Source organism: Geospiza fortis, unplaced genomic scaffold, assembly GCF_000277835.1.
Source record: "Geospiza fortis unplaced genomic scaffold, GeoFor_1.0 scaffold45, whole genome shotgun sequence".
NCBI lineage: Eukaryota > Metazoa > Chordata > Aves > Passeriformes > Thraupidae > Geospiza > Geospiza fortis.
Genome location: NW_005054327.1, coordinates 3,263,346 through 3,278,829, shown reverse-complemented (window position 1 = coordinate 3,278,829; position 15,484 = coordinate 3,263,346). Strand labels below are relative to the sequence as shown.

At 35.2% G+C, this 15,484-nt stretch overlaps 1 protein-coding gene across 2 annotated transcripts in view; it reads left to right on the top strand.

Moving 5' to 3' along the window:
- Positions 1–15,484, top strand: part of SCEL (sciellin) — a 68,944-nt gene that overhangs the window by 48,821 nt on the left and 4,639 nt on the right. For both annotated transcript variants that reach the window (XM_014307051.2, XM_031057095.1), the window contains 6 exons: positions 6,097–6,156; positions 7,809–7,865; positions 8,879–8,938; positions 10,423–10,512; positions 13,847–13,921; positions 15,190–15,298. In XM_014307051.2, coding sequence (XP_014162526.1) covers positions 6,097–6,156; positions 7,809–7,865; positions 8,879–8,938; positions 10,423–10,512; positions 13,847–13,921; positions 15,190–15,298 — 451 coding nt within the window. The remainder of the gene's footprint in view (positions 1–6,096; positions 6,157–7,808; positions 7,866–8,878; positions 8,939–10,422; positions 10,513–13,846; positions 13,922–15,189; positions 15,299–15,484) is intronic.

The window sequence follows — 15,484 nt, the reverse complement described above, 5'->3', positions numbered from 1 at the left end:
AGAAATAGGGAGTCATCTTGGTAGTTTTTATAATTCTGCTCAGGGCTTTTAATCAGAAAACAGATGCAGATCTATTAAAAATACTGTATATGATTCCTTTAATAAAGCTGCCTCTGGATTGCCCATGATTATATCAATAATCACAGAGTGACTAAATTCAAAACCTCACTGAGTATCGCTGGATTTCACATCAAGTGCCCCAACAAGTTTGAAATATGTATGGTCCTTTAGTTTTCTAGTCCATAAAATAAGAAAGTATTGGTGCTATTGGTCCTTGGGTATTATGTCAAATGTTGGCTGTTGGTGTAGCAGCAAAGATGGATGATAAAATTCTAGGCAATAAGGCAAGAATGCCTTCAAGAACATTTGGAACTAGATAGAGGCTCAGGACTTTTACAGGTTAGGGAAGTATTCACTAAATAATGAGAGAGTTGTGGGCTCATACTCTGCTTCCTGATTCTTGAGGTTCAAGAGCTTAGCTGGGGTCTGTTGAAAATTTTGTTTTTCACTCCCACATGTCTAGGATCGACTTCAATTTCACCTCAGCATTAGTGACAGTTTATTTGCATTGATGCTTTCTTCATTGCCTTCAGAATTTTAAATGCAAAGATTAGAAATATTTTCATGGCTTTCACTAAAGGATAACATCACTAAACCTTTTTGTAGGTGTGATTCATGTTTCCTAATTGAAACTTTATGTTTTCAAAATTAAAAAAAACCCCAAGAAATCAGAAAGAACTAGGAGATGTGCTTGAATGTGTGGATCAGATTAATTTGTTTTTCTTTTTGATGGTAATCTGACTTGTCACCAGATACACCAGAATTCCAGAACTACTGTCTGAAATAAGTGAGATTCACAAGCACAGATCACAGAGCAGAAGGACTGAAAAGTATTATATTATTGCTCTATCTCAAGTGAACTGAGTTAGAAATCAAAGGCAGACTGAAAAGCAAAGCAAAATGTAGACAATTCAATTTCTCTAACTTTTTGATACAGAGCATAAAAGGAAAAAAAACCAGTCTTTGTGATTACATATTACATTAATTTTTCTACTTTTAAAGATTGCTTACAGAAGATGTCCATAGATCTTTCATACATTTAATCAAGGAGGGCATGAGATAGCTAACATTAATGCAATCAGGTAATGCAAACCACACTTGTTCCATAAAGAAGGAACATTTGCTGATATTGATATAGGATCAGAGATATTAAGCTTTTGCAATTTAGCTGGTTTCTGTAGAGTTTGTCACACAAGCCTTATATAATTTCCCCTTCTGCTTGTGTCTGAGGGGCATAGGGGTCCAAGATACAGCAGAACAGGAGTCCCTGGCTAAACTGAGCAACACATCTTGCATGCAGCCTGCCTTGACAGCTTTTTTTAAACCTACTTATACTCTTTGCTACTCTTTTATTCTGCTGGACTGTCTTCATTAGTTGTCAGATTTCTAATCCTATTTTACACAGGCAGCTAGAGGCAAAATAGCAGAGAGCAGCAGCGAATTTCATGGCTAACAAGTCTATAGCATGAGGCCCACAGCAGCACAGCTGCACATGAGCTTTTCTATCATTCAGGGTGGGGCTTTCTTTGGATTCACAGTGCTATTTTGTGCATTTTTCTGCAAAGATGTTGTTAAAGACAGAATAGGCTTTTTTTTTCCAGGAGGTTGTCACTTACAAAGAGAAAAGTAAATGAATCAAGAGAATTGTCTTCTATACTTTAACAATAATGACAAGCATACCTAGGTCTTAATGCAAATCTTAATGTTTCTATTTTATAATAAATTAATTTGTTTTCTTCAGTACTTGAGAGCCTTTTGTATCATATGCAATACAAAATCTTCTGTACTGCCATTCTAAGCATTTTTATGTAGAATGCAAAAATGCATATTAGTTATCCTGAGTTAGGTGCTCCTAAAAACTTCCAGCCATATCCTGAGTCTTTATTAAAATATTTCATCCTATTAAATTTGTGAGCAAACTATATATTCTCCTTCTGGAAGGCTGTCTGACCTACCTCATTCTCATCCATTTCAAAATACTCTCCCTAGGCAGAATGTTCACAGGGATTTAATGGCTGTCTCAGAAAATACTATACTTAGAGGCGGCGTCCTTTGGGATGACCTATGAAAAATGTCAACATCTATTCCAAGCCACCTACTGTATTTGAAATATATTCCCCCTAGTTTGTCTAAACTGCTTTGTATAGAAGTTTTATGCTGCTGTTTTCCATCATCATCTATGTTTTAAAGGGCTGTTGACAAATGTAAGAAGTATGAATTCAGTTCAGCCAGCCTTGGACGCAACAATAGTTTATTTATTCAAGTGAAAATTATACTTGCAACTGGAAATCCTTCTCCACAGGAGCCTTTCACTACATCTGATACTCTGATATTCAAGGAGCTTTTTTAATGTATGAATATAGTTTAGTCTTTTTCTAATTTAATACTTGTCCTCTCTTTTAGAAGTATTAAAAAAGACGTAAGATATATTGCTGATTTTTAACACAGTAACAACTCTCAAATGAAACCTTACTGGAAATTCTGCTTAGGTTCTGTAGTGCAGATCTACTCTAACTTTCAATGTGAGGCTGGATTATGCTCTAATATCAACACTGGTTGATAGCGCTGGGTGATAATGCTAAAGTAAATATAGCTTTGTGAACAAAGAGAGGTGTAAAAAGTCAGCAAAAGTATGCCCTGAGCACAATCAGATAAATTCTGAGTTATGCCCCATGTCCTACAGCTTGTTCTACCTCACATTTTGTCCTTTTAATAAATAACAGCTCTTTAATTTCAGTTGCTAATAACCTGAACTATGCTTGATCCAGTAGCTTGCAGTTGTGTATCCTACAACCTCTGCTTTGCACCAAGCCAGCCATCTCAGGGCAAAAAACTTGCAGGACATCAGTCCTGGTTACTTGCTGCAGTCATGTCAAGATGTTTCCTGGGCCTGAAAGTTTGAGAAGTGTACAATAAATTAATATCTTCCAAGGTTCTCATTTACAGAACTTCTCTTTCATAGGAGCCATAATGTGTAGCTGAACAGGTCAGTCTGCTTGTATTTTTGTGCTGCAGTCTGCAGCAGCAACTGTTTCTGTTCCTTATTAGGACCCTTCAGGGTTGCTCTATGAATCAGGCTGTAGATAACAAGGAGTGCACATGTAGTCTCACATAGGTAGCAAGTAAAATCTTTCTTGCAAGCCAGTCAGTGCACTGGCACACCCAAAGCGCTGACAAGAACAGAATAATGTGAGAGGAAATAACAAAATGCTGTCAGCTACAAAGTCATGATGATTTAAAGATTACAGAAGGGAACTAACTCATCTATCCTTCAAGTTGCGCCAAGGATTAATGTGGGCTAGTGCATGCATTTCTGAAGGAGTAAGTCTTAAATTATTGGAAATTTCTTTCCCCCCTTATTTCCAAATAGGCAGTAGGCCAAGTTTGAACAATTTTAAATAACTGTCATTCTGTTTTTGAAAATTCTGTGTAAAGTGAACAGAGCAATTTAAGGCAAAAAAATGTGAAGTTATGTGGGAAGGGTGTTAAAATACATATGAAAACTTAAAAAGAACATGTCTTAGAGCCAGAATCCTTTCTGCTTATCTGAAAGGAACTTCTTGCACCTCTTTTGACAGAAAGCTACTACTACCTAGAACAAATATATAGGTGATACAACTTCCCAGTGCTCTAAAATATATTTCTATAGCAGTATTCATGCAATTATGTAGTATTTCATAGAATAATACTCAGATATTTTAACATTTCTTACAAAGATTAACACAGAAAGTTATAGTTTTTGGGCCTTGTTGTGAGAGCATATTTTATCTGCATTGTATTGGAATATTTTTATAGGAAGGCTTCTTCAATTAAGGTATCTAATTCTGAAAGAAGAGCCCACAGGAATTATTAAAACTATGAAATTGAAAATCATACAAAAGTGAATAGAATATTTTACATCTACACCATGAGTAACAATTTCAAACATATCTGTATTAGTGAACAAAATCTCATTGGAAGCACATTGGGATTTGGTTCTGCAAATGCTTACGTGTCTTTGACAATCAGACATGGGAGGGTGCAGACACAGTGGCCTGCAGGGCACAGCTTTGCTACTGTCACAGCTTTTCCATTGCTCCACGCTGGGAAAGGCAGCAGAAGTCAGCAGAAAGGTTACTGATAACTGTGCTGAGTAAACTGCACATAATCCTGTGATTGCAAGCAGAATGAACAGGAGCCTCAAATCTGCTTCCTGTGTTTTGGGTCAATACACAATACTGAGGCTGACTTATATGTGCAGGTTGCACAGCACACAAAGATCATAATTGACATTGCTGCAATTTCAAACCTTCAGTGGACTTTAGAGAAGACTTGAAGTGAATATTTAAAATAACTCTAAGAACAGAAAGACATGGAGGATGCAAGAGACAAGAATAATACCACATATTTACTCAAGCCAGACATATGCACAGCTGGGTTTGGCTGTTTTGTTTTTGTTTTTTTTTTTTTAATAAAAGTTGCAAAAATATAAGTTAAGTAACTACCTGAGCTCTTATTTACTCTTACTATAATTTTAGTGTTGCTAGCTTCACATAGTGAGGAAGCAATTTGCCATCCAGTTCACCAAGGAAAGGATATTTTTGGATAATTGCAAGGCTTCAGTTTCTGAAGGAATACTCTGAAAAATGTTAAGTCTGTGATAATATGATAAGATTTTCCACATGTATATGGTTTATTATATGGTTATTATATATGGTTTATTTTAAACAAGTATATGGTTTATTAATGACTGGTATGGGATTCTAGTTAAATGGCAGTTGACTTTCCTTGCACTGAACTGTTTTGTTACTAAAAAATGGAGACCTTGATAAACTTATCAAAGGGAGCCCCAAATCTGACAAATATGACCAAGAAGAAACCTGAAAGGCTACCTTTATGTTTCATGGAGAGGTTTTTTCATGACAGAACAGGTGAGAATTAAAAGTCAGTAAACAAACACATGGAACATTGTTGACTGCCAGGTTATATAACAGGTTCTACAGGAGGTCATATCATCAAAAGCATCATTCTTTCCCCATTGCTTTCTTTTGAGGAGTAAAATTATAATATTTTTGTAGTAAGCTAATGTTACTAGATGGTAGCTTTTTAGGTAAAGCTGCTGGAAATTTTCCAAATAGAGGAGTTTGCCTTTTGAAAATGCATTTTCACAGAAACGAAGTATTTTACAGAAATGTTAACACCAGTGCAATACTTTGAAGGAAAATAAAGGTACTCAAAGCAACACTCCATGTTTTGTCATGATACTACTAAAAATTTCATTCAAAAAGTATAAAATACATTAATTTACATTTTTATTTTTAATAATTTTGTTAGATTAATATATGTTTAATATTAGAATATTGAAAAAGGGAAATAATTTACCAACAAGATGTAATTTAAGGAAGACTTTTTTCCTTACATCAGATATTAATGATAAATGACATTCTATCCCTGTTTGGAAGGGCAAGAATCAGTGGGTGTAACCAGACCTCAGCACCCCTCAGTTCAAATCTGACATTTCTTGTGAGAAGAGTTTACTTGGGAAGGAGCTGGTCTAGATAGCCTACCAAATAGACAAAAGGACTTTGTTTTTGGTTTTTTTTTTAATTTAGACAGAAAGACTTAGTCCATAATCACTTTTCAGGTAAGATATGATTCACACACATATCAGGAGTATTTAGTTGATTGTGCTACTTGGTAAAGATTTTTTCTTGTATCTTAGCATGTTTGAGGTCAGACACACTTTGAAGTTGTCCACAAAGAATGTTCAGCATGAATTATCATTTTGACAATAGCACTAGATATAACTTTGTTTTTCCAAAACATAATTTGGTCTTTATATTCCAGGAAGAGTATGTGCTTAATGTGCATATGGTGGGCGTATTGCTGTATCTATGAATACCTTTGAATTACTAAAATGATTGTCATCAGTTAAATTTTTTCTTTCATAAAGAATGTCTCAATTATAACATTTTTTAAAATGAGTGCTTGATTTTACTAATTGACAGCTGGCTATACTAATTGTGATTTGATCTGGGTTTTGTTCTGTTTCTAAAGGAACCAAGATGGCATTAACCTCAGCAAAGCGATTCCAAGTTCTTTCACAAGTGACAAAGAGTAAGTGTTCAAAGTTCCTACATTTCTAAGGCAGTGAGTAGTTTGCAACTATGAGAATGTCAGGAAAGGTAATGTTGCTAACCTATAAATTGTTTCTAGATTAATAAGTAGCATTCCTTATTCAGAAAGATGAATATAGAAATACAGATTAATGCACTGGCATGTGCACAGTCAGCACAACAAGTACTACCTAAGGCAAGCTTCCATACATGCCTCACATGTTTCCACAATTGAACTATCACTGAAATATTTTGATATGGTTAGAGAAGGGGCAGTAAACAAAATATTGTAGAACTCACGGATGGTAAGTGTTGCCCAGCAAGGTGCAACAATGCATTTCAATCAGCAAGGGAAGTGATCCATAGAGAACAGCTTGAACTTTCTTTTTTGAACAGTGTGTCAGTTCAACGAGTTTCAAGCCAATTTTCTGGAGGTCTGCAAGCAGCCCTTCAGCACAGAGAAAGGGAGGAACTGGTGGAGTACTGTGGTAGTGAGAGCTGTGTAATATTTGTCACATTAAGCACTAATACTCTACAAATAATTTCAAGAACCATGTTCTAAACAGTAACAGCAGATAAATGTTGCTAACCTGTGATCATCTATTTTACGGTAGACAATCTTACATATATGCACACATAGGCATTCATACAGATATACATTTAACACTAAACTCTAAGCTGGGTATCTTTTTTTTAAAAAAACTGTTAATTCATAGAGAATTTATTAGGATAGAGTCCAAGGCTTTGAGACACTACTGAATTTTAGTAGTGTTTTCCAAAGTTTTAAGCCTATCGTGAACTGAAGTTTTAATCCAAAGTTTTAAGCCTATCGTGAACTGAAGAGATTAACTTAGGAGTTTCACAGAGCTAACTTGGCCTTCTGTTTTGGTCTCTCCTTTTACCCAAAGAGACCATGGGGCTTTTCTTACAGTATTTTCGTAAGTCATTCCATTCCTGAATTAATGGAACCATTTTAAAATAATAAAGAAAATAGAAAAAACGCTAGCCTCTAATTTAATTGCATTTAGAAATCAAAGAAAAGGTTTCCTTATGTGTAAAATATGCGAGTGTTCAGATACTAACATTTTAAATATAAATACAGACATGATCAGTGCTTTAATTGTTAACCATGATGACACACAGAAGTACTTTCTTGTCATTCCAGGAGTGAAATTTTGGACATGTGGCCATATATTTAGGTTTCATCTTCAGAAGCTGAAGTTTCTTAGTTTAAATAAAATTTTATTTTTGCAAATAAATGATGCAAACATAGATTAAGCTGCTTGGAATCTTTAAATTAATTATAAATTCTTTGAAATTTCATGTTTCTTCTTCACTGTCTTCACTGGCAAAGAACAATCTTAAACTATGGAATTAATACAATTTTAAAAAGCATTTTTATTTTCTTAGATGTACTAGATAATAATTTTTATAAATAAATAAATAGTACAGAACTTTACCTTGCTAGGGGAAAATTACAAACATATTTTTTTGAAGAACACTCATTTTTGCAAAATTTTAACAAAAAATTAACTAAAAGTTTACTTTTTTTCTTTTAAATGTGTGCATATATATTTCTTTCTTTTATGACACTTTATCCCTTCCTAGATAGAGAGAATATCTTAACAGTTCTAGTTGGGTTTTTTTTTCCAGAGGAAAAAACCTTTTGGATTTGACTGAAAAAAATACTGCTGATCAGAAAAACAAGAGGTAAGCCTGTCATAACCTGCCTCTTATATACTTATAAAATATTTATGGTGGATTTGATATTAGTATTAATAGGTTCTGTTCAGTAAAAACAATTAGATTTTTATTTGTTTTCAAATGAGGACAACAGTGACCTTTTTTCAAACTTAAACTATTTGTCAATGGGTCATATTTTTATTGTAGAGCATTTACTATCCAATATGAATGTAAAATTATATTTTATATACCTGACGTATGTTAATAGATGAAATTTATTATATTAAATCACCTTTTTCACAGCCAGTGATAGGTGAGTTATTGGTATAAATGTGACCACATGGACCTAGAGATTGTACACAACCCTAGCTAACAGCAATTGGAAGAGAGATTTGGACTGGATATGATAACAAAGCAAGGGACACGCTTTGATAGCCATTTCCATAGCTCATGGTACTGATGCCTGCACTGAATGAAAGTCAGTTACCAAGTGAAAGTGACAGAGCCACAATGAGTTTGGAAGATGTAGGCAGGACCTTCAGCAGTAGGGTGGCACCATGATGTCACACAGTGGCCATGAGCTGAAACATGAGACATTCTGACTGGCTGTATGGACAGCTGTCCTGCACTGGAGCAGCTTGCTTGGAGAGATTGTGCCATCTCTCTCCTTGAAGGTTTTCAAGACCCAACTAGACAAATATTTGAGTAGCCTGGTCTGGCCTCAGTGCTACCCCTGCTTTGAGAAGAAGGTTGGACCAAAGAGGTCCTGAAGTCCCTGAATTCCAACCTGAATTATCCTACAATACTATAATGGACTCAACATTTCTGAGCCATTTGTAATTCTTTTGCAGTGTCACATTGGAAAGAAACTGAAAAATATCGAAACCTGAACAGATAACTCACTCATTGTAGTCAGGAGTCTTACCTGGGAAATGCACATAGGTTTTTTTTTCTTCTTCAGCATAAATAATTTAGACCATTTAATATGTTTAGGTTAAATAAAATACTTCTATTAATTCTGAGGTCTTTCTTACTTTCAGAGATAAGTACCTTGGGGATCACACTGAAGTAAAGTCTGCTGATAGCCAGAGTAAAAAGTGGTGAGAATCAATGCATAATTCCCTCTAAAGTTTAATGATCAAATATCAAGACTTGTAGTTGTTTAGTAGAATCAGAAAATATTAATTCCTATTACAAGCAGACAGAATTTGCCCAGTGTAAGATATCTGTATTATTTCTAAAATGTCCCTGATTAACCAAATATAACAATAAAGCTGCATGTATTTTGATAAGCAATGAGTCAAACCTATAATCTCTCACGGAGAATGAAAATGACAAGTGACAAGATCCTCCTAAGTATTTTTGTGCTTATCTAAGTGTTTTGTGAATTCAGCTGTTGGCATCTCAAACAACTATAAGAAAAAGCATTCCTAGTATAAAAGCTTAACTGCTACTAGATGTCATTATTTACAAAATCTAGGATCAATTTTTGAACAATTAAAGTGAGATTAGTAGTATGTTTTAGGCACCATTCTGATGGTGTCTTTTTTGAGTCTTCCATTTTGTTATATATCCACATGAAGAGAGAGAATGTAGTTATCTGTATAGATAGGCAGTTTTGCTATTTTTTAATAGAAAATATTTTTATCCAGCAGTTCCACTGGACAGTCTTACCAGGGAAGCATGTACTAAGCATCTCCAGTAAATGAGTTTCTCTTTCAGTTCTGGCAGGGGCCTGCCCCATCAGGAGTTGGGCACAAAGGAGGTGCTGCTTCCTGCAGCCCCGCTCTGCATATAAAGCACCACGAGCACTGAGTGAGGGTCGCTCAGCAGAGCCTCTGTCCTTGGCAAGCTCACTGAAATAATCAAGCTGCAGCCCACACATCCAGAGTTAGGGCAGATAATGAGCACGTTGTTCCAGAATATATCCATTGGCAGAACCGAACAAGAGCAGCCTTTGTCTGAGCTGCTTTGTAAAATCATCAGAAACATTATTAGCACTTATTCCTGATATCCCATAATTTGTATGACAAGGTCTATTTTTATGTTTGTTTGCCTGTCATGTTTTGTGGCAGGGAAAACTGCAGGAGGAGGTTTCTCTTGCTTGAATCATAGTCCTGCTTTTTGAAATTAGTCTACGTATCTACATTTATTTGGTCATTTCTAATTAAAACATAACAGTAGTACATCCAAAATAGAAAATTTGGAACTAAAAGCCTAAGAATACAACATTATGGAATACTGACAAGAAAATGTGGGATGCCATCAACAACTGAGAATTATTGCACAGCTGAAAACCCCAGTGGGCACTTTGAGAGAGCCAGAGTTCAATTAAAGTTAGATGAAATTTCCAATATAAATATATATGAATATATCAGCATAAAGGAGGACTAAAAATTATAGGTCAGTGACTTCATGATTTTTCACCACCAATGATTTGACCAAAGTAAGCTACATTTATTTTACCTTTTTCTAGTCCAAGCTTCTGCATTCATGACTGTAAGTGTAAATTAAAACTGTGTAGCTGAAAAAGATTTCTAAAAATTGTTTATTTTCTTGTTGTGTGGTTTCTTTTTTATTTTAGGATAATTGAGAAAGCATATGAAAATCCTCCAAGGGCTCGAAATAATCTCCCAGAAATAAAGTATTCTAGTGACAATGAAAGAAAGACCAGGTACTGTGGAAAATTAATTGGGTACTGTAATGGCTAAAGTGCCATTTCTTTAAAAAAAAACTAATAAAAAGCTTTTTTATGCAAGAAATTCAGTAATGCTTAGAAAGCTGTCATTGGTCTCTGGAATCATGGCAGTCCCTTTCCACATCTGCTTCCAGGATCTCAGGCACAGAAGGTCACAAATCCTAACTCTAGCACACAGAGTGAGGAGAACAAGACACACCCTGTATAGCTCTAGAGAGCTGAAACATTAAATTTAGGAGGGCAGCTAAGCCAGAATTCTTATCTAATCAATAGAGGAAAGGCATTTCTTGAATGCTCTTGTTTCTTATTAACTTGTTTCTTTATGAGACTGTAAGGAAAACATTACACTCTTCCCTTAAAATACCCTTTTAACTTCCTACACCTATATGGGATGAATCTAAACCCACATATCATCAACCCAATCACTGACACTGTGGCATGGGATTCTGACTTTCTGACCAAGAACAAACTATTTTAAAAACCATTTCTCTTGCAGTCTTCATGCTCTAGCTGGATTCTGCCTCTACAAACCCACATATTGCAAACCTGAGTGAAAAATCTGATAATAGAAATAGAACTAGCTGTATACCATGTCTATTGGTATCAGGAAATAATTGAAATAAAAGGAAACGTTATCTTGTTCTTCACGGTCAAAATTATTTTCACAAAATATGACAACAAAAAGTATAATATATATAGTTCTTGAGTGAAAGACCTTTTATGATTAAGAAAACCTCTCTTCAGTATCAATCTACCCATCTATATGGATTAATTATTTATGTAGGAAGGATTGTTTAAAGACATAACCTATAGGTTTGTATTGCTGTATAATAGTTGCAAACTGCCTGGGCCAGGGTTGATGACTCAGCAGGGAGGGGAGAAATCTATTGAGCCTTGCTGACAGGGAAAGTAAAGGTCAAAGTCTGATACTTAATAGGAATTATGGTCAATGTCCCCATCCTTAACCTTATGCACACCTGATCCTTGCTGTAGATATGAATGGGCACAGGATCTTTAATCCCTGATATTCTCACATCTGCAGTTGGAATACAATTGAAATCTGTGTATTCTGAAAATTCTGCATGACCTTGAAGGACAGACCCATAAATTGGCTGACAATAAAAGCAAAGCTGAACAGCCTACAATTTAAGAGTAAAAATGAATATTCAACAGAAAAATTAATTAGCATTTTTCGGAATTTTGTGCACATACAGACTCTGAGTTGTAATATTCTGATTATCTTTGGAAGTTAAAATAGAGAACAGTAGTAGAAGAACAACAGGGCAAAAAATGTGCTGCAATATGCAATGTTACCTTACACTTGATAGACTTTATACCCTCTACCTGAATCTCTAGTCCCATTTTAATTCTGAAAACTTATTAAATGAATGATCTTTGTAGGTTATTCTTTCAGGTTTTATGCAATGGGTTCTACAGAGTATTTTTGTTGAGTAGTTTGCTGTATGAACAAGTCACACCATAGCAAGAAAAGGAGTGACTGATATGAACTGAAAGAGGGGACGTGATCAGATGCACAATTCCCAGGCTACACTGGGACTCAGTTTTCACTTGGTGTCTCGTCAAGCTGTCAGACTATGCATTTATTTAAATGTTCTGAGTTTCCTTACACTTTCAGTTGACAAGGTTAGAAACTGATGCTTTGGAAATATTTTTGCTGTCGCTTCAGTGTTTTTTGTTTTACACAGTCCAATTGTGGTTTTCTACCTAAGCTGTGATTATATATATTTTTGTGTATTTTAATGTACCATAATACAGTTAGTAAGATCCAAGGGCTGCTGTTCTCTACACTAGGACACTTGATTTCCTGTAAGATAATGTTAATTTCAGGCATGCAGCACGAAAATGCCCATATTATGTTGAGTGTCCAATACACAGTACTTACCACTTTCCCCAAGATTCCACAGTTAAATACAAGCTGAATTTAAGATTTGGGAAAAAATATGCCTAACAACAAAAATAACAAGCACAGGAACAAAGAAATCATATTCCTTTGCCACTTTTCACTGTAACAAGAAACTTTAGGCAACTGCACTACCAATATACTCCACCCTGTGACATGTGTTGTGCACATTCTTGGTCAAGAAAATTTCTCAGTCAGAGAAACTTTTTCAAAAAGTGATCACTTAACTTTAGTTTGCATTCCTACTTAGTTAGCTTACTTTCATCTCACCTGAAATATAAATGGAGCTCTAGGTGTTCATGTGAGGAGATAATTCCTCTATGGTGAGCAAACCCAGGTTTGTTACATTCTGATTAAATAACAAGCCCATTGTTATTTCTATGTTATGTTCTATGAAATATAAATAAAACATTTATCATTTCAGCTTATCAGTAACTGCAATTTAAATACATTTCTGGCGCTGCACAGAAATCAAATAAGACATATGTACTTTACAAAATGCAGGTATGTAGAAAAGACTATCTGAGCTTCATAACACCTTACACACACGTTACCAATCTGTTGTATTTCCTGGAAAAAATCAACATTTGGTAAATACACATGATTATAAACAATTGCTCCCAATGTTACAGAGCATTATTCAGGAGTGATATGAACCATGTAATAATTACTATATGCCTTAAGAATTTATGGAGAAAAGGATAAATAAATCAATTCAGAAATCTTCAAAACACATATGGCAAGATTACTTCTTCAACTGTCACATACATGTTCATCCCTTCCATGGAAACTGACATTTAAGTAACTTGGAAATGGGACTGTTAAAAATGAAAGATTTAACTTCCCTGATAATTAAATTCAGTATATTCCTTTCTACTCTGATAAAAGGAACAATACAGTTACTGTAGTGAACACAAATCATACACTGAAAAGCCTGTATTATAAAGACTCTCACTCTAATTCTAGGGACATATTGTAATTTTGTTTGGCAGCTCTTTGAGGACAAGTGAAAGAAGAAGAGGAAAACGAAAAAATGTCTGTCACCATTTTCTGATATGTATCATTTAGGCTGATATATCAGCACAGGAAACCCAATACTGTTATGTAAACTTTGCTCAGTGGGCTCATGGATTTAATTTTGAAGAATCATTAGAAAATAGAACACAGTCTAAGGACACTATATGACAAATATTACTATATTACTAATTTACACTTTTTATTTGATATATTATTCTTGATGGTTGTGAAAAAACCAGAAAAAGAACTCATCACCAAGTATGTTTTTTACAAGCATGTTGTCTTGTTTTTTTTGCATATTATCATCAATGTAGTGAAGCCTTTAAAAATGTAGTACTGTTTAGTGATAGCTATGTACTCTTTGCTTCACAGCGAATCATCACTTGGTGCCTATGAAAAAAATATAACTGGAAATACTATCAAAACTGTTTATTCTACTTCTGATCGGTAAGTACACAATAATAACATCATAGAGTAGCAAAGGACACAGACATTTACATAAGCATTCAAGTCTTCAGACAAAAGAGAGCCCTAGAAGTCACCATCATGAGACAGCCTTTCATACAAAGCTCTCTTTCAGTGAGATCTTGCCATCAAGTCATTACCACAGTTCAGCAGCCTAATATTATGTTAGGTTTGTCACAGCTGACATTTGAAAATATCTATAGAAACAAGAGCCAATGCCTTAAGCGACAGAGTTGGCTTTGTGATTCTGTAGGTTTCTATCTCAGGCAGCCGCTTACTCTGCAAAATTTCCTTCCTTTGTGAGAATGGTAATGACCAAATTTATGTACAAGCGCGGATGGAATAGGTTCACGTGACAGTGCTGTTGAAAACTATCTTTTCACACCAGTAAGACATTCCCAAATATAAGCAGGATATTTGCTCAATCTGTAATAACTTACCTCATGGGGAAAAAGAAGTTAAAAGCACCCACAATTTTCAATTCCATTTGGACATCCTTACTACCTGGAAATACCTAATCAGAAAAACTTGGATCCTTTCCAACATAAGGATAAGGAACTTTGGGGATGATTACATATTAGTACAGCAGTTTGTCCCTGACAGGCAAGGAGCAAGAGCCATTGATTTAGGAATGCTAAAACAACACCAACAGTTGTATCTAGACAAAGTACAGAATGATGTCGCATAGGAGTGCAGCAAGAGGTGAGAAAATTTTTATAAATGTTATTGTCAGGAATACCCTGCAGGCTGTTCATACATTAATTTGCTGTAATTGCCAAGAAGCTATGAGTTCTGTCTGCAGCACAGAAAGTCAAAAAAGTTTTCAGGCACCTCTGCGTCACAGAGAATTCTGTGAAACAGACTGATCAAATTATGGCACTTTGAATTCAACTACCAGTTTACTTTTGAGATAAAAACATTAAAATCATTCCTCTCCACCTTATCCCTGTTTAGTATACATGCTCCCAAACATCCAGCAGCTTAATTCAGTTTATCAGAGAAGACCATTCTATCTACCAAGGTATTTTTGCTACTTGACAATTATGCTCAGCAATTTGCCCATCACAGGAGCACATGTGTAACACCTGTCAACTGGAATGGAGAGAATACACAAGTGACATTTTCCTATTATGGCCATTGTCCAGTATACAAATGTCTTTCCCACGCAGTGTGCTAACCTTATCAATTTTCTGCTTGAGATTTCAATGGCAGCTCTTTTTCTGACAGCTGATGTTATATTATATACACAGGAGTATAATTGGAAAAGATATATGTACATACTGCAGGAAGCCCTTGGGCATAGATGCCAAGATGATCTTAGATGCCTTGCAAATTCACTGTCATTCGACTTGCTTCAAGGTAAGAAGATTTCACCTGCTATGAAGAAATGAAATTTGATTGTAAGACCTGCATTATAGTACACATATAATAAGAGATTATTTAGGCCTTAGGCCTTCTCTACCTGTGAGAACACGAAATCTTGAGACTGGAGGAGAAGATTAATGTTGGAAATACTAATCTCTCTGTTTCCCTCTCTTCCCTACA